At 37.0% G+C, this 17060-nt stretch overlaps 2 protein-coding genes and 1 long non-coding RNA gene across 6 annotated transcripts in view; 2 read left to right on the forward strand and 1 right to left on the reverse strand.

Moving 5' to 3' along the window:
• Positions 1-10145, forward strand: part of CFAP43 (cilia and flagella associated protein 43) — a 96371-nt gene extending 86226 nt beyond the window's left edge. Inside the window, exons 28-31 of the mRNA XM_081823071.1 lie at positions 6434-6598; positions 8485-8565; positions 9231-9384; positions 9788-10145. Of these exons, the coding sequence (XP_081679197.1) occupies positions 6434-6598; positions 8485-8565; positions 9231-9384; positions 9788-9954 (567 nt within the window). The 3' untranslated portion in view covers positions 9955-10145. The remainder of the gene's footprint in view (positions 1-6433; positions 6599-8484; positions 8566-9230; positions 9385-9787) is intronic.
• On the forward strand, positions 11-6078 carry LOC145722149 (uncharacterized). Its single transcript, XR_014146208.1, has 2 exons — positions 11-1955; positions 2169-6078. It is a non-coding gene; the product is annotated as an uncharacterized LOC145722149 (long non-coding RNA).
• Positions 10146-10328: 183 nt separating the features above from the next.
• On the reverse strand, positions 10329-17054 carry SFR1 (SWI5 dependent homologous recombination repair protein 1). 4 transcript variants are annotated; one of them, XM_081823588.1, is made up of 5 exons: positions 16946-17029; positions 16447-16615; positions 16162-16283; positions 15142-15552; positions 13343-14059 (listed from the first exon to the last, which is right to left on the reverse strand). In XM_081823588.1, the coding sequence occupies exons 3-5, from the start codon at positions 16255-16257 to the stop codon at positions 13868-13870; spliced, it is 699 nt and encodes a 232-aa protein (XP_081679714.1). In that variant the 5' UTR covers positions 16258-16283; positions 16447-16615; positions 16946-17029; the 3' UTR covers positions 13343-13867. The 4 variants fall into 4 exon arrangements, with proteins under 4 accessions (XP_081679715.1, XP_081679714.1, XP_081679713.1 ...); XM_081823587.1 differs by lacking the exon at positions 16447-16615 and adding an exon at positions 16683-16782 and having other exon boundaries at positions 13346-14059; positions 16946-17054; XM_031040234.2 differs by lacking the exon at positions 16447-16615 and having other exon boundaries at positions 13347-14059; positions 16683-17054.
• Between the last annotated feature and the right edge of the window lie 6 nt (positions 17055-17060).

A 17060-nucleotide genomic window follows, 5' to 3' on the forward strand; every position in this document is an offset into this window, starting at 1 on the left:
AAGAAGAAAGCCAACAGAGGGGCGCCTGGGTGGCTCAGTTGGTTAAGCGACTGCCTTCAGCTCAGGTCATGATCCTGGAGTCCCTGGATCGAGTCCCGCATCGGGCTCCCTGCTTGGCAGGGAGTCTGCTTAGTCCTCTGACCCTATCCCCTCTCATGTGTTCTCTCTCTCTCAAATAAATAAAATCTTTAAAAAAAAAAAAGAAGAAAGCCAACAGAATAACCTGCTGTACCAAATTTGTTCATTTTTCTCCCATTTCCATGATAAATCATTTTCATTCAGTTAAATCAGTGGTTCCTAAGTCTGGCTGTACATTAGAATCACCTGGAGAACTTTACAAATGTGTCCAGGCCCCACCCCGAGGCATGGTATTTTTTAAAAGCCTCCCAGATGATTCTAAGTTATAAGAAGTCCAGCACTACAAAGTTAAATGTTCATTCTAATATGCCTTCATTTTGTTAAGCTCAGTCTACTCACCTAATGATAATTTTAGATAAGATTAGATCACTGATTTCAGACCTTGCTTATTTTCTAATATAAGCATTTAATGTTATAATTTGTCTCTAAGCATGATTTTAGCAGTATTATGCAAATTTTGATATTTTGTCTTTTCATTTTCTTTCCATTTAAAATATTTTCTAATTTCCCATGTAACTTCCTTTTTGACTTATGGGCTATTTAGAAGTGTTATTTAATTTCCAAATATTTGGGGATTTTGCACTATTTGGGAATTATGTGCTAATGTTGCCATACATTTTACTTTTACAAATACTCTAAATCCACAAAACACTGCCATCATTTTTGCTTTAGATAATTATGTTTTAGAGGGGCGTCTGGGTGGCTCAGTCGGTTAAGCGTCTGCCTTCGGCTCAGGTCATGATCCCAGAGTCCTGGGATCGAGCCCCGCGTCGGGCTCCCTGCTCCGCGGGGAGCCTGCTTCTCCTTCTCCCACTTCCCCTGCTTGTGTTCCCTCTCTCGCTGTGTCTCTCTCTGTCAAATAAATAAATAAAATCTTAGAGAAAAAAAAAATTATCTTTTAGAGTGATGAAAAGTAAGAAGAAAGCATTTTCTATTTCCCTTCATTTTCACTATTTCAAGAAATCATCTTTGTAGGGATTAAAGTATCTGTCTTATACCATATATCTTCTACTTAAAGAACCTCTTTTAACTGAATTGCAAGTTTGCCTGTATTGAATTCTCTAAGTTTTGTCTGAAATTGTCTTTGATTCACCTTCATTGTTGATAGTTTGCTAGGTTCCCTGGATTGGAAGATTTTTTTCGCTCTTTTCCTCATCCTTTTCACTTTAAAGGTGTTCATTTTCTTCTGACTTACAGTGCTTCTGACAAGAAGTCTTCTATGTATTTTTTTTTAATTTTTTTTTTAAATTTATTTATTCATGAAAGTCAGAGAGAGAGAGGCAGAGGCAGAGGGAGAGAAGCAGGCTCCCTGCCTAGCAGGGAGCCCGATGCGGGACTCGATCCCAGGACCCTGGGATCATGACCTGAGCCGAAGGCAGACGCTTAACCATCTGAGCCACCCAGGCACCCAGTCTACTATGTATTTTTAAATCTTTGTTCCTTCTAATGTAATATGTCTGCCTTTGGGCTTTTCTCTTTATCTTGGTTTTCAGAAGTTTGAACATATGGCTAGGAGTGTGTGTATGAGTATACAATCCTTTTAACACACTGTTTAATTTGGTTTGCTAATATTTTATTGAGGACTTATACATCTATTTTCATCAGGGATATGGGCCTGTAATTTTCTTTTCTTGGGGTGTCCTTGTCTGGCTTTGGTATCAGGGTAATGCTGGTCTTGTAGAATGAGTTGGGAAGTGTTCCCTCCTCTTCTATTTTTTTAAGGAGTTTGAGAAGGATTGGTATTAATTCTTCTTTGAATATTTGGTAGAATTCACCAGTGAAGACTTCTGGTCTTGGGCTTTTTATTTTGTTGGGAGGTTTTTTTGTTTTTTTTTTTAAAGATTTTATTTATTTATTTGAGAGAGAGAGAATGAGAGACAGAGAGCATGAGAGGGAGGAGGGTCAGAGGGAGAAGCAGACTCCCCGCCGAGCAGGGAGCCCGATGCGGGACTCGATCCCGGGACTCCAGGATCGTGACCTGAGCTGAAGGCAGTCGCCCAACCAACTGAGCCACCCAGGCGCCCCAGGAGGTTTTTTTATTCTGATTCGATCTTTAGTTAGTATAGGTTTATTCAGATTTTCTGTTACTCTTTGAGTTAGTTTTTGTAGTTTGTGTGTTTATAGAATTTTTTTTCTATTTCATCTAGGTTTATCTAATTTGTTGGAGTACAATTATTATAGTATTCCCTTATAATCTTATTAAATTCTGTAAGGTTAGTAGTAATGTCCTTGATTTTAGGTGCTTATAGCTATAAGTTTCCCTATGAATACTGGTTTAGATGCATCTCATAAGTTTTGGTATGTTATGTTTTCACTTTCATTCATTTCAAAGTATTTTCTAGTATCCTTTGTGATTTCTTCTTTGACCTATTATTTTAAAATGTGTCATTTAATTTCTACATATTTGTGAATATTCCACTTTTCCTTCTGTTATTGATTTCTAGTTTCATTACCTAGTGGTCAGAACATGTATGTATGATTGTATGATTTCAATCTTCTAAAATTTATTAGGATTCATTTTACGACCTAACATATGATCTATACTTGAGAATGTTTCATTTGCGGGTGCCTGGGTGGCTCAGTTGTTAAGCGTCTGCCTTCGGCTCAGGTCATGATCCCAGAGTTCTGGGATCAAGTCCCACATCAGGCTCCCTGCTCATCAGGAAGCCTGCTTCTCCCTCTCCCACTCCCCCTGCTTGTATTTCTGCTCTCACTGTCTCTCTCTGTCAAATAAATAAATAAAATCTTTAAAAAAAAAAAAAAAGAGAATGTTTCATTTGCAATTGCAAAGAATGTGTATTCTGCTATTATTGAGTGGTGTGTTCTGTGTATGTCTCTTAGGCCTAATTAGTTTATAGTGTTCAAATCCTCTATTTCCTTATTGATCTTCTGTATACTTGCTCTATTCATTATTGAAAGTGGGATGGTGAAATCTCCAATTACTATTATGGAACTATTTCTCCTTCAATTCTGTTGGGTTTTGCTTCATATATTTGGGGGCTCTGATTTTAGTGCATATGTGTTTATAATTGCTATATCTTCTTGAAGGGTTGGCTTCTTATCAGCAAATAATGTGCTTATGTGATATTAGTATAGCCCCCCCAGCTGTCTTTTGATTACAATTTGCACAGATGGTATCTTTCCATCCTTTCACTTTCAAGCTGTTTGTTTCACTGAATCTAACGTGAATCTCTTCTAGACAGAATATCATTGGATCATTTTTTTAATCCATTGTGCCTATCTCTGCCTTTTACTTATAGAGTTTAATCCATTTACATTTAAAGTAATTGTTAGTGTAAAAAAGGGGGGGGACTTTACTATTTTGTTATGTGTTTTCTATCATATTTTCTGGTTCCTCAATCCCTCCATTATTGTCTTGTTTTATATATAGTTGATTTTTTTGCAGCGTACCATTTTGATCCCCTTGTCTTTTACTTTTCTATATACATTTTAGTTGTGTTCTTAGTGGTTACCATAGGAATTACAATTGACATCTTAGTTTTATAACAAACTAATTCAAATTAGCACCAACTTAGTTTCACTAGTATATAAAACTCTACTCCAGTACAATTCTGTTCCTCCCCTTTTCTGTTGTTATTGTCACAAATTACATCTTTATGCATTATGTGTCCATTAACATAGATTTATAATTACTGTTTGGTGCATTTTTCTTTTATATAATAGAGGAAAAAAGAGTACTTACAAACAAAAAATACAACAATACTGACTTTTATATCTACTGTGTAGTTGCATTTTACTTTTAGTGTTCTGGGTTTTTTTTTATTTCTTCTTATGACTTTGAGTTACTGTCTAGTGCCTTTTGATTTCAGGTTGAAGGACTCCCTTTAGCATTTCTGGTATAGCCGGTCTACTAATGAGGAACTCCATCAGCTTTATTTTCTCAGAGTATCTTAAATTCTCTTCATATTTTGTTGTTAGTGTAAGTGCAAAAATCATTATCAAAACTGCTGATGGATTCAAAGTGAATGGTAAAAGAAGGATCAAGAATAAATCCTAAAATGTTGGCTTTTGAGCAACTGAGTAGATGATAGTGTCATTAACTGACATGAGAACGACTATAGACATGTAGCTTTGGCTGGGACATAAAACGAAGAGTTTTGGACTTTGTTAAATTTGAGATGCACACAAAACATTCCAACGGAGGGGCACCTGGGTGGCTTGAGCTCTTGATTTCGGCTCAGGTCATGATCTCAGGGTCATGGGATCGAGCCCCACAAATGGCTCCTTGCTCAGTGGGGAGTCTGCTGGAGATTCTCTCTCTCCCTTTCACTCTGTCCCTCCCCACTCCTGTGATGCTCTCCCTCTCCCTCCCTCTCTCTCAAATAAATAAATTTTTTTAAAAACCATTCCAATGGAAATATCAACTGGACAGAATTTAGAGCTGAGATATAAATTTAGAAGTATTCTATATATAGATCACATACAGATAACTACATATGGATTATTACATATAGATATTTACACATGGATAATTTAAGCCATGAGCATGCTTGAGACCACCTAGGAATGGGACTTTGGCCAATGCCCAAAGTCCAACTCTGATAGATCTAGCAGAGAAGGAGTTGCCAATGAAGGAGGAAACCTGAAAACCATGAGAGAAATGGCTCCAAGGACAAGGGACTCATGCACTATTGTCAGTTCCTTGACAAGAGCAGTCTCAGTGGAAAGTTGGAGCAGAAGGTCAATTGGCTGTGGTTGAAGAGATAATATGAAGTGAGGTTGTAGAGATGGTGACTATAAATAAATCTTAGAAAAAAAAGTTGACCAAAAGGAGGACAGAAAGATGTGGTAGCTCTACAGCAGTGTTTTTTAACCTTGGCACTACTGACATTCTGGGCCAGATGATTATGTCCTGTGTATTGCATAAAGTTTAGTAGCATCCCTGGCATCTACCCTCTAGATGCCAGTAGCAACACCTCCCTCCAGGTGTGTCAGCCAAACATTTCTGCAAACATAATCTTAATTTCCTATGGGAGGGCAATATCTCCAACATTTGAGAAACACTAACCTAGAGAAATGCTTGAACTTAAGATTTTGGAGCTGTTACATACAACAAGATCAAGGGTATAATTGTGGGATTTGAGTGTCTGAGTAAGATGGAGAAGAGATCATTGAAAGTGAGAAATTCAAGGAATTGAGAGGCCAAGCAGTGATCAGAAGATGAAAATAATTTTTAAAAAGAGTAGCATGATGGAAAATAATTTTTAAAAAGAGTACCTTTAAGAAAGGTATGGTATAATATAATGGCATGAACTTCAAAAAGCTAAGTTTTTTAAGAAAGATGTAAAATGTTAACTGATGGAACTCATATAAATTTATTTTAGAGACATAAGAGTTTCACTATTAGCAATCTGGGAAAACAACTTCATGAAAATATTCCTGAACTTCATTTACACAATTTGAAGTGAAGTGCAAAATATCTCGATGTTTAAATATATTTAACCCACTCAATTTTATTTTATTTTATTTTTTTGCTTATCCACTAGCTACCAATCAGATACTGTTGTGCCTGGCTGCATTAAACTACGGTCCTTTGTCTATAGTGTCAGGAAGCAGGGTAGAGAGTAGGGGTACAAATGCATACAGCCTGGTAGACTGGTGATGGCAAAAAGCGTTCCTGCCTAATTACTGACATATAAAGTAAATTGGCTATGCTGTTTATATATATTTTTTAATCCTTTCTGTTTAGTACCTATCAGCTTTTTAGTGATCGGTAATTTTTTAATATCTGCTACATTTTTAAAAAGAAGATAGAGGGGCATCTGTGTGGCCAGTCAGTTAAGTGTCTGACTCTTGATTTCGGCTCAGGGTCGTGAAATCCAGCTTTGCGTGGGGCTCCACACTGGCCATGAAGCCTGCTTAAGATTCTCTCTCTCCCTCTCCCTCTGTCCCCTCACACCACTCATGCATGCACTCTTTCTCTCTCAAAAAAATAATTAATTAAAATAATTTCCAAAAAAAGAATTACCTCTGTGATCCAAGTGTTTTCTAAGAATAGCATTCAGCTTCAGATATTCTGTATTCTGTATGTAGAGTCCTATGAATATCAAAACCTACTTTTTTTTTTTTTAAAGATTTTATTTATTTATTTGACACACAGAGAGAAAGCACAAGTAGGCAGAGAGGCAGGCAGAGAGAGGCAGAAGCAGGCTCTCCACTGAGCAGGGAGCCCGATGCGGGACTCGATCCCGGGACTCCAGGATCATGACCTGAGCCGAAGGCAGTCGCTTAACCAACTGAGCCACCCAGGCGCCCTACTTTTTTTTTTTTCAAGACTCAAGGACAAAAGAAAGTTGCTAGTATGATGGAAAGTAAAGATGTCCACAAAGGAATATTTCAGATTGAGTGGGAACATAAGAAAATGGAGATGGAAATGGAAGATCTAAATCAGAAGGCTTGGGATATTCAGATGCTGTTTTTTTCAAGAGATCGTCAAAAGGTAAGTTCTCCCTGCCCCACTATATAATTTTAATTTCATTCATTAATGTATTCATTCAAACAGTATTTAATAAGACACCTCTGTAATATCAAGCACATTCTAAGCCAGTAGTTTTTCATGATGTGTCTATGAATTCTTTGTCTTCTGATGATTTCCTAATTGTCAAATCCAGTGGTCTGTCCCCCAGTCATCACCATCATGCAACTGTTAGTAGCATTTGACCATCTTAATTGCCCATTCCTCTGGCTTTTTTCAACCCTGTTTTCTGCTGTTTTTCTTCCAACATGTCAGGCCACTCTGCCTCTTTTACTGAATTCTCTTTTGCTTCTAGCCCTTTTTTTTTTTTTTTAAGATTTATTTATTTATTTGAGAGAGAGAGAAAGAGCACAAGTGGGAGGGGCAGAGGGAGAGAGAATCTGAAGCAGACTCTGCACTGAGTGGGGATCCCCACTCGGGGCTTAATCTCACAACCTAGAGATCACGACCTGAGCCGAAATCAAGAGTCAGATGTTCAACCGACCGTGCCACCCAGGCGCCCCCTAACTCTTATATATAACTATTCTTTATGATCCTGCCTTTTGCTCTGTTTCCTTCCATGCCCTCTCCTTTGCTGATTTTGATTTTTCTAACTTCAGTGATCACTTCTAAAAGACCAATCCAAGTTCTCAGTTCCTGATCTCCCTCAAGCTCTATTTCTACATTCCCACCTCCCAACAGCAACCCTTCTTAATATGCTTATTTCTGTTCTTTTCAACCACTTACTCAGGCTTCTAGTTGTTGTCGTCTTTGATTCCCCTCTCCCGTCTTCCAAGTCTTGCCTAGTTTATCTACTTATTCCCTCCTTCTTTATCCCCACTGCTGTTAGCCTGGCTCAGTTTTTCTTTTCCATGATTTAGACTATTGTATAATAATCCAACTGGGGGCACCTGGCGGGCTTAGTTGGAATAGCATGCAACTCTTGATCTCAAGGTCGTAAGTTCAAGCCTCATATTGGGTGTAGAGATTACTAAAAAAATCACAATAATATTAAACTTTTTAAAAAAATCTCCTAGCTGGTCTCTTGACCCTTGGGCCTTCTCTTATCTAATTTATACTGTATGTTGCTGTCAGATTAATATTGCTGTTCAGCTCTAATAACCTTACTACTCTGCTCAAACATTTTAAACTGCAACTTCTTACCTGGCAAATGAATTATGAAATCTTTAGGTGGAGGATCTGCATCCTTCAACCTAACTTTTCAAATTCATTTCCACTGTTCCTCTTATACATTAGTATTCTCAAAACAAACTGATTGATATTTTCTAGGAATATCTAGATATTCCTTCTGTGCCTTTTCTCATTACTGGTTCTTCAACCGCGAAATACCTTTCCTCACATTTTTCACATCCCAAATCTATTTTTCAAGGTCTAATTTAAATGCCACCTGCTCAAAAAGCCTCTGGATTTCCCCAGTCCAGAAAAACCACATCCTTTCCCAAACCACCTTTGAATTTGCATGTCACTTTACATATTTTCTGGCAACTAATCATATCTACATGCTCTTTTTTTTGAAAGCTAAAGTCATGTTATCTATCTTTGTATCTCCCTTAGTATCTTTAACTGGAACACTATTAATACAGGGCTCAAATGAGACACTTAATAAATATTTGGTGAGTTGAATAAATGAATGAGAAAATAAACTCTAGGCATTTGTAATTATTAATATACAAGTGAGTGTATCAATAGCTAAATACAATTAAATATCATGGCACGAAAGTCAAATCAATCTTAGATAATTTTTATGAAAATGGTAACTTTCAAAATTAAGAATGTTTTATAAAGTTATCTATTGAAAGAATAGAGTAAAATATTCTTACATATTTTGTGGGGTCTTTTTCTTCTCCAAGTACCTAAATGAACCAAACTATGAGACTCTGATTGCCATTCAAATTGGAATAATGGAGCAAACCATTGCTGTTTTAGAGAAGGTAGGTCTCAAAGGTATTGATCATTATAATCCCAACAGTTTTGAATTATTTGAGCAAAGCCATAGTGTTCCAAGTCATGAATTCAAACAGAACCTAATAAAATCGTGGTCCATTACTGACATTCAGGATCTAATTAGAGGCCCCTGAATAGTGTCTTTGCAACCATAAAAAGTGTGGGAGACTGAAGTACTTCTTTTAATATTAGAATTAACCCCTGGGAGATATCTGAGTGTACATGAATTTCCAATTTCACATTAAGTTGTGATTTATGTAACAAGTGTTGATAGTCTTTCTTGGGCTTTATAAAGCCTTTGTTTTTTCATTACTGCTTAACAAATTTTGTTTTGTTTTGTATATATGCTAGACAAGCTAAGCTTGTCTAGCATATGTAAGATGGAAACAAAGTAATCTCAAGGCTATGTATTTTTTTAATCTCTCATTTTTAAGAATATACAAGATTTTTTCTAAAATGTCATATTAAAATACCACTCTATCTTTAAACAGTTTAGTTAACTACTATGTTCAGGCATTATGTTAGGCAATAGGGATATGGTGATAAGATGATATCTCAATAATAATGAATTTAAATTTAAAAAATAATGTCTTTGTAAAATACTTTTTTTCAAAATTATTTTTGTGGGGTGTCATGGGAACAAAAATTTCAGACCCACAAAAAGAATGTGGAAAACTGCAAAAAACTACTAAAAAAACTGGGAAGGTACAGCAATCAAAAAGATGTAGCAAATTATACTCTAAGCTGCAATTTACGAGAAGAGTTGGTGGCTGTCTCAGAGAGAAAAGACATCTGTAATGCAATGGGTAAGAATATTTTTTCTTTACTCAACTGTAGGTTTCTTTAAAAGTAATCACTATTCCTGGGCGCCTGGGTGGCTCAGTTGGTTGGGCGACTGCCTTCGGCTCAGGTCATGATCCTGGAGTCCCGGGATCGAGTCCCACATCGGGCTCCCTGCTCGGCAGGGAGTCTGCTTCTCCCTCTGACCCTCCTCCCTCTCATGCTCTCTGTCTCTCATTCTGTCTCAAATAAATAAATAAATAAAATCTTTAAAAAAAAAAAAGTAATCACTATTCCTGAAATCTGGTCAGTAGTTAGAAAGCTACCAGCATTTCTTCTACATGTTTAATTGATTCCAAGTGCTGTTTCTATATTTGAAAGTATAGATAATAATACAACTAATTCTTTTCTTCTTCATTTTTGGGGTAGGGTCTAAACTGACTTGTGAAAAAATTGCCAAAGAACGATATGAAAACATGATGCAACAACAAAAGTTAACAAATATTGCAAAACAACAAGCTGAACAGATTTCAATACTGCAGGCTGAAGTTGAACGATTAAGGATGAAAACATTTCCTGCTCTTGTTCAAATATAAAAATGCTGGTGGGAAACACAAGGCAATCAATCATTTAAAAAATAATTTCACTTTATTAAAATGATTTTTTTCTCCCATTTCAGGATATTTAAGTAGAACTTCTTCTTAGTTACATATTTTTAATAGCAAATTATCTAATTTCTATCTTAATCATTATAAAATGTTTGTCTTGCATGAATGTGTAAAATATCATGAATTGTTTTTGTTCAAGAATGAACTGAAAATATTCAAGATGTATTTTACTCATTTATTCATTTAATCTTAATTTTTATCATAAAGACAAAAAATTCTTAGCCACTCCTGGCATTTCTAATTTTATAAAATTACCAGAAAACTTATGAGTTAATGGATGATTTTTATATTTTTCTATATTTCCCAAGTTTTCTTCAGCAAGCATTTCTTCTATAATCAGAAAAAAATGTCTCAGAACATTTAGGATTATTGCCAGTTCTAGCAATGAGAACAAAGTGAACTGTTTCCTTTTACCAAGCCTTAAATCGTTTGAAAAGTACAACGTATTTTTTTCTGCATAAACATAACATAGTCTTCTACATTGCATATTCATTGTAATAGATGATGATAACTAAATAATGAGAAGATTAAATGGTCAGGAAACTGCTTCCCCCTTCCGTAGCCTGTGGACTGCTGCATTCCAAGATGATACCATTGGGATCCTGGACCACAATCTCCAAGTAATGTCATGGTCTCATTCTTCTGAAATCGGTGAATTAAATGTTAAATGTAATCTGCAACAGCATATCCAATGTGCATAGGTGTAGGTAAAGCAAGAGAGCTATTATCATAAAACCTTCTAAAAAAAAAAATCTTTAAGATATTTAAAATCTTCGGGGCACCTAGGTGGCTCAGTTGGTTAAGCGACTGCCTTCGGCTCAGGTCATGATCTCAGGGTCCTGGGATCAAGCCCCGCATCGGGCTCCCTGCTCGGCAGGAAGCCTGCTTCTCCCTTTCCCACTCCCCCTACTTGTGTTCCCTCTCTCGCTGTCTCTCTCTGTGTCAAATAAATAAATAAAATCTTAAAAGAGAGAGATTTAAAATCTTCTACAGACTGCTAGGGTAGTACCATAATTGATCACCCATATACTGATCAATGCTGGGGGGAATGTAAGAGAAATAATAGGCCCAACATCAATTTTGATAGCCCTCCTTAGTACCAGAATGACTCCTCAAGTAGTTTATTTGGCTGATTCAGCAGACAAGTGCCCACTGGTAACATTTCCTACATCTCGGATCCTTCACAATTATCTCTGAGAAGGTGATTGTGGGGGTGGGAGGCTGGACCCAAGGGTGAAGCGTGTGAAGAGTACAAATACTTTGTACTTATGATGAGATTGGCAAAGTTCTTTGTCCTCTTGGTTTGAGTCAATCATGGTTCTACTAGGCTTTTTTTCTCTCCATTTTTTCTGGTGATATAAATTCTAGGTGACCAGGATTAGTTAGTTGCCTTATTAGGCTCCATTTGCTAATAGTCAATGCCACAAATTTCATCATGGATTCCTAGATCTTAACACCCTATTTAATTTCTATTTCTTGGTGGCTACCCTGGGTGACTCTGATAATTCAAGCTTTTTGCTTTGAGGCATAGATAGAGTGGAGGTTAGCAGAAATCTCCTGTCTGCAAGCTATATTCTACTAGCAGCACCTTTCAACAGGAGACATCTTCTGGTTTTGGGGGTTGGCTTTGGAAGGGCACATGGTCATCTACCCCAACCCACTCTAGATACTGTCCATGGTACTGATTCCTCTTACCTTCTGCTGAACTAACAGCAATTATATTTTTATAGTTCTTTAAATTATCTATATTATCAAGTAGTAATATAATTAACTGAGTCAAATATAGCATGGCTCTTAGTAGGGCTCTCTTGCTGGGTTGCCTGGTTTCAAATCTTGGCTCTGCCACTTGAACTTTAAATAACTATTTAGTTTTTAAATAATTCCTTTATCTTAAATTTCCTCATCTTTAAAATGGGATGCCAATAATTTTAATACTCAAATGAGTTAACATACTTTTTAAACTGGCACAAAGCAATGCTGAGTGGTAGCTTTCATTTTTATGAATAAAAATATAGTATTCAGTGATTTTTAAAATAAATGTATCCCATTAAATAGAGGTGAAATTCAACAGAAATTATAAAAAAGGGTCCCGCCTCATGGGCATCTTGGTCATCAAACTCTCCCATAAGCCTGATCCATGTTCCATGACCCACCTCCCGTTGCAGGAGTGTCCATTGTGCTGCTAGAGCCCTAAGCACCCAGCTAGTGCCTTGGAAATGCCCATTACTATGTCCCCATCTGCTCTCCCCAACTCTCCCAGAACTAGAGTCCCACTGATGCTGTAGTTCCTCCAAGTGGACATTCGAGGGTGACTCCAGGGGATATGCTAATCAACAGTAAGTAGCTGCAGCCAAATACCAGCACCATCACTAGGGAAACCACTTCCCATGCCACATTTAGGCTTCCTAGCTGTGTAGCAAGCAGCAATGGAGGCTGGTAGGCTCACAACAGCACAGGTCCCTAGGGATACCCATCTAGGAATCTCAGGGTCAGGGGAGGCCCATGTGAAGCCTGGGTCAGTCCTCTTGGGGTCATGGCAGCTAATGACAATGGCAGTGTCTAGAAGGTAGAATTTGTGTGTGTGGCGAGACGGGGGTGTGTGGCAAGGGGGAAGGGTAGTACCAGCATGGACACTAACAATTAGAATGGATGCAAGAGCAGGGTCCTAAGGTCTCCTGCTATGCCAAATATTGATGGTTCGTTAGATCATGGGGCGGAACTGGGCCAAAAATGGGGCACACGTGGAGGAGGGGCCTCAGGGTAGTGGCTATTTATCTACTAGTAGGGAAGTAGTTTCAGGATTTTTTTTTTTCTTTTTTAACTAAGTAAAGCTGTTTTAGCCCTTAAAAGGACCCAAAAGCAGAAATCCAGAAGGCCCTCAGGAAGGACTGGATAATAGAACCAGGAAGCCAATGATCCACAAAGCTCTCTCTCCATCTAACATCTTTGCCTTTCTTAGTAAGGGCACATACTATCCTTCTTAGCACACCAGCTTTTCTGCTTCCAAATTTACCTACAACAGCTTCAGTCACAAAAAGAAATGGGCTTTCTTTTCCTGAGCACAATTCCAACTCTCAGACTGGGCCAGCTTGGGCCATATCTCTGTATAAAGCCCCAAGGAATGGTAGCATTGTACAATGTAGCAGCCAGAAACACAACCCTATGAAGGTGGGTTTCTGGCTGAGGAGTCACTATGAACTGAATAGATGCAGCTAGAAAGCTAAACAAATGTGAAGGACCTTGTATACCTTGAGGTGGGGGATGAGCATATGTTGTTTTAAGAGATGGCGATTTCACTAAATGAGATGAAGAATACAATAAACAAATTTGAAAAGACAGGGAAGAATAAAATTTTGGACATATGAACAACTTTAATTACCTGCTACACCATCCAGAAGGAAATATGTGGTAAATGGATAAAAACACAGTTCATAAACTTAGGAGGCAGGCAGGCATTTTTAGACCACTTTAGGTTTAGACATTAACCAGACTGAACTATTTCTTAACATTTAAAATAAAACCTTAAAAAAAAATAGAACTTTTTTACCACAGTAAACAAAACAATGTATTAAATTTGACTTCCAGAAATGACCAAATTATTTTTTAAACATGATTTAATTTTTTTTCACATTTCTTTAAATGTCAAGTTTTCTTTGGCAAATTTATCCAAAATACTAAATTTTCATTTTAGAACTTATTTTATATTTATATAACAGAGTACCCTAAATTGATGTTCATCAAGATACCTTTCTCTAGGCCCTAATGGTTTCTACCTTCCTTTTAAAATGTATTATCTTTTAAGTTGTCATTCTCAAAAATATTCTGGAGAAAAAATTATGAATTAAACACCGATAAATTCTTCTTCATTTCTGTTATAGTGTAGCAATTTATCATCTAACCCACAGTGGTCTATCAACTGAGTAAGGCTGAGTTTGTTGTTCTCCTCAGACATAGCTGACTGCAACTCATAAAGCAACATCTGGCTACAGCTTCTCCACTTCTGTATTAACACCTGTAACTGAGACAGATCATTCTGAAATAGGAAAAAAAAAAAAAGGTCAATAACTAGCTAGGCATTCTATTTTAACTTACTTAATGCAAGTTGTTAAATTAGTAAATGAGTAGGTTTAAAGGGTAACACACTTGGGTCAAGATTGGGACTTCTACCCAGGAAAAAGGAGGATGGTTTTAAGTAGAATGGTTACAATGACCCTCAAATTGAGTTCTATGGCTATTTTGTTTGGCCCAACCTCTGGACCATCCTTATCCTCAGGGACAAATCAAATCATCATGAAATAGGGCAAAACTATGTAGAGAAGCAACAATAGGTTAAAACAAAACGAAATGAAACGCTTTTTCTATTATAGCTGTACTTTTAAAAACTGAAAGTATTCAATTTAATAAAAATAAAATATAATAAATATAAATTAAAATATTCAACTTAATATTTTTCAACATTCACTATCTCCTAAGACCCAAGTAGTTATATTTAGAAAAGTCCTAAAAATTCAAGACAGCAAATAAGATCTACTATTCCCCCATTTATACCACATTCTGGGGAAGGAGCCACTACATATACATGAATGATCCAGGTCAGTAAAGGTTATCTTCTTCCAAGTGCCCAACCTCTACTTAATTCAACCTATCTGGGTTGAAATCTAAAAATCTTATATTTGTTGCTTTATCAAACAAAATACCTGGAACATTTTAATAAGTTGGAAGAACACAAGACTATTACTAAAAATATTTTTTATTGTACTTTGTGGCCCATTTTTAGCTTTTTTAATCAGTCACTGGCAGCTGTCACTTTTGTTCTCACTGTACTTGGCAACTATCATTTGATACTAATATTGCTACAGGCTGGAAACTAGAGAGAAAAATTTCAACTGCATATTAAATGAGAGCTGGGACTTTCTAAGTTGTATCTGGTATTTAGGGGCCTCTTCTACTCTAAATCTATGACTTACATTTGAGTTACAGTTGTTGGAAGCCAGGTTTCTCGATAAATGGCTTATTGCTCATTATGTCTAAATAAACTTATTTTCTCTTTGAAATTACTTTCCTATCATTTATCTAAAAATAAAAAAAATTAAGTGGTTCTGAAATTATTCTCACCTTTGATCTATACATTTTGACCAGTTTTAGCCTCCGAAGAAAGTCTTCTTTCTCCTCAATCTGCTTCACCAATTTTGCTCTTTCTTCACTTAATCCTTGTTTGGGAAGATCCTCATTCACAAAGTCACTTTGGAGATCACTGCATGACTCAGTATCAAGAGATTTAGATTCACATGCACTGATATTCTTGAAGGTATTTTTCAAATATGTACTTTCTTTGAATTCACCATCTATGTGTTTAAAACTTTCTTGAAGTTCCAAACAGTTTTCTTCTGTTGAAGATGCTGGTTTCTCAGGAAAAGTCTGATCATTTTCTTCATTCTCTACTTTAAGACGTTTCACCACACTGTAACAGGAATTAAATGAAGATCTAGTTTTCCTCAATCGTTCTCTAAGTGTTGCACTCATAGGCTGAAAAAAGCACACAACATTAATCAAGAAAAACATTCCTGTGTAAATAAATCTACTAGAATTAAAGACCTTATATTTCTTTAGTTGACACCACTAGATGGCTTTATATCTCCATGTATCTAAAGTAACCATCACAAAATGTCTTTAATTCCTGCAAGCCCCATTAATTTTATTCTTTTTATTTCAGCAAAGTCAGAACCCTTCTAAAACAGTGTTGAGATGCTTATCCCTATCATCACAAATATTTGTTCAGCAACTAGCACATTCCTGACACTACTGAGTGCTTCAGTTACAAATTAAGGAAAAGACCTAGATCCCTGCCACCAAAGACCTTCAGAATACTGCAGATTCAAACTTCCTCAGTTTGGAATTTTGTAATAACCTGATCTGAAACTAAATGAAAATAACTGATTCAAGATGAAAATGGGGGGAGGGGGGTGTCACACACATTGTCTTAGGATAAAGACCTAAAATTATTTAATAGTTCAATATCTACTTACTGATCTACACATTATGTTAATTGACAATTTTCAGTAGAATTAAACCCACTACTGGCACAATACCTAGAAATACAGAATAGCTCCAGTGGAAGAACTAAGATATTCATACTTGTTTTCTTGTGCTACTTGTACGGGGAGATGGTGGATTGGCGCAGGCCCGTGGAGTGCTAGGTAGAATCACAGCTGAGTCGGATGGGTTTTCCATCTTGAAAATGAAATCTTGGTTTACCTCTAAAAAAAAAAAATCAGAATGTAAATAAAATTAACCCATACCTCTATATATTGTTTTTGTAAACAGAACTTTTTACTGTTGTACATGTAATCTCCACAAATAAGCCAGCAACAACTTCACTTGATTGTGATTTATTCTTGCTCTTTTGCAGTTTCCATTTACCTTCCTAAGTAAGACTGGGTTGGTCCACACGGTGACTAGTTTTTTCAGGACAAATTAGCTAGCATCTCATCATTTTATCTATCAAAATATCCTCAAATCTGCCATGTAGGTGGTGGGGAGAATAACAACTTCGTAATTCTCCAGGAATTCTTTAACTTCGTTACACCAGCTTTATAATGAAAGGAAATACAATTGAAATCTTGACTCGAAAAACATAATCAGACCTGTCACAGTACCTTAAACCCTAAAAAGCTGTGTGACTAGAACCAATGACCACTCCGGCCTGAGGAACAAGGAACACAAGTGCATCTGTGTCGTTCAATTAGCGAACAGACCCTGGAAAGGAGAGTTGGCTTAAGTTTGTTTCCTCAAACAAAGGCATCAACTTCAATGGGGCCGGGGGGGGGGGGAGGCAGTTCCTTCCTCCCACCTCTGCAGAAAACCCACACTAGCCCTCGAGAGACCCCAGGTCAGAGGAAGGTTTGAGAGGTCCCCTGACCGCAAAAAGGGAGCTCTACTCGACTCCACAACAGACACCCGAAGCAGCCCAACTCTCGGATAGTCATTCACTCGCTACCCAACACTCTACCTCCCTCCGTCATCCCCAGAGTGCA

The sequence above is a fragment of the Leptonychotes weddellii genome, chromosome 6 (genome assembly GCF_054177405.1).
Source record: "Leptonychotes weddellii isolate Sample4059 chromosome 6, ASM5417740v2, whole genome shotgun sequence".
Lineage (NCBI taxonomy): Eukaryota > Metazoa > Chordata > Mammalia > Carnivora > Phocidae > Leptonychotes > Leptonychotes weddellii.

Bases quoted from the DNA above. Each gene is read 5' to 3' on its own strand.
- SFR1 (XM_081823588.1), bottom strand. From the start codon at position 16,257: ATGGAAAACCCATCCGACTCAGCTGTGATTCTACCTAGCACTCCACGG. The intron at 15,553-16,161 runs GTATGAATATCT...TGCTTTTTTCAG, and splicing joins CAAGTAGCACAAGAAAACAA to CCTATGAGTGCAACACTTAG. The intron at 14,060-15,141 runs GTGAGAATAATT...TTCCTATTTCAG, and splicing joins TCAAAATGTATAGATCAAAG to AATGATCTGTCTCAGTTACA.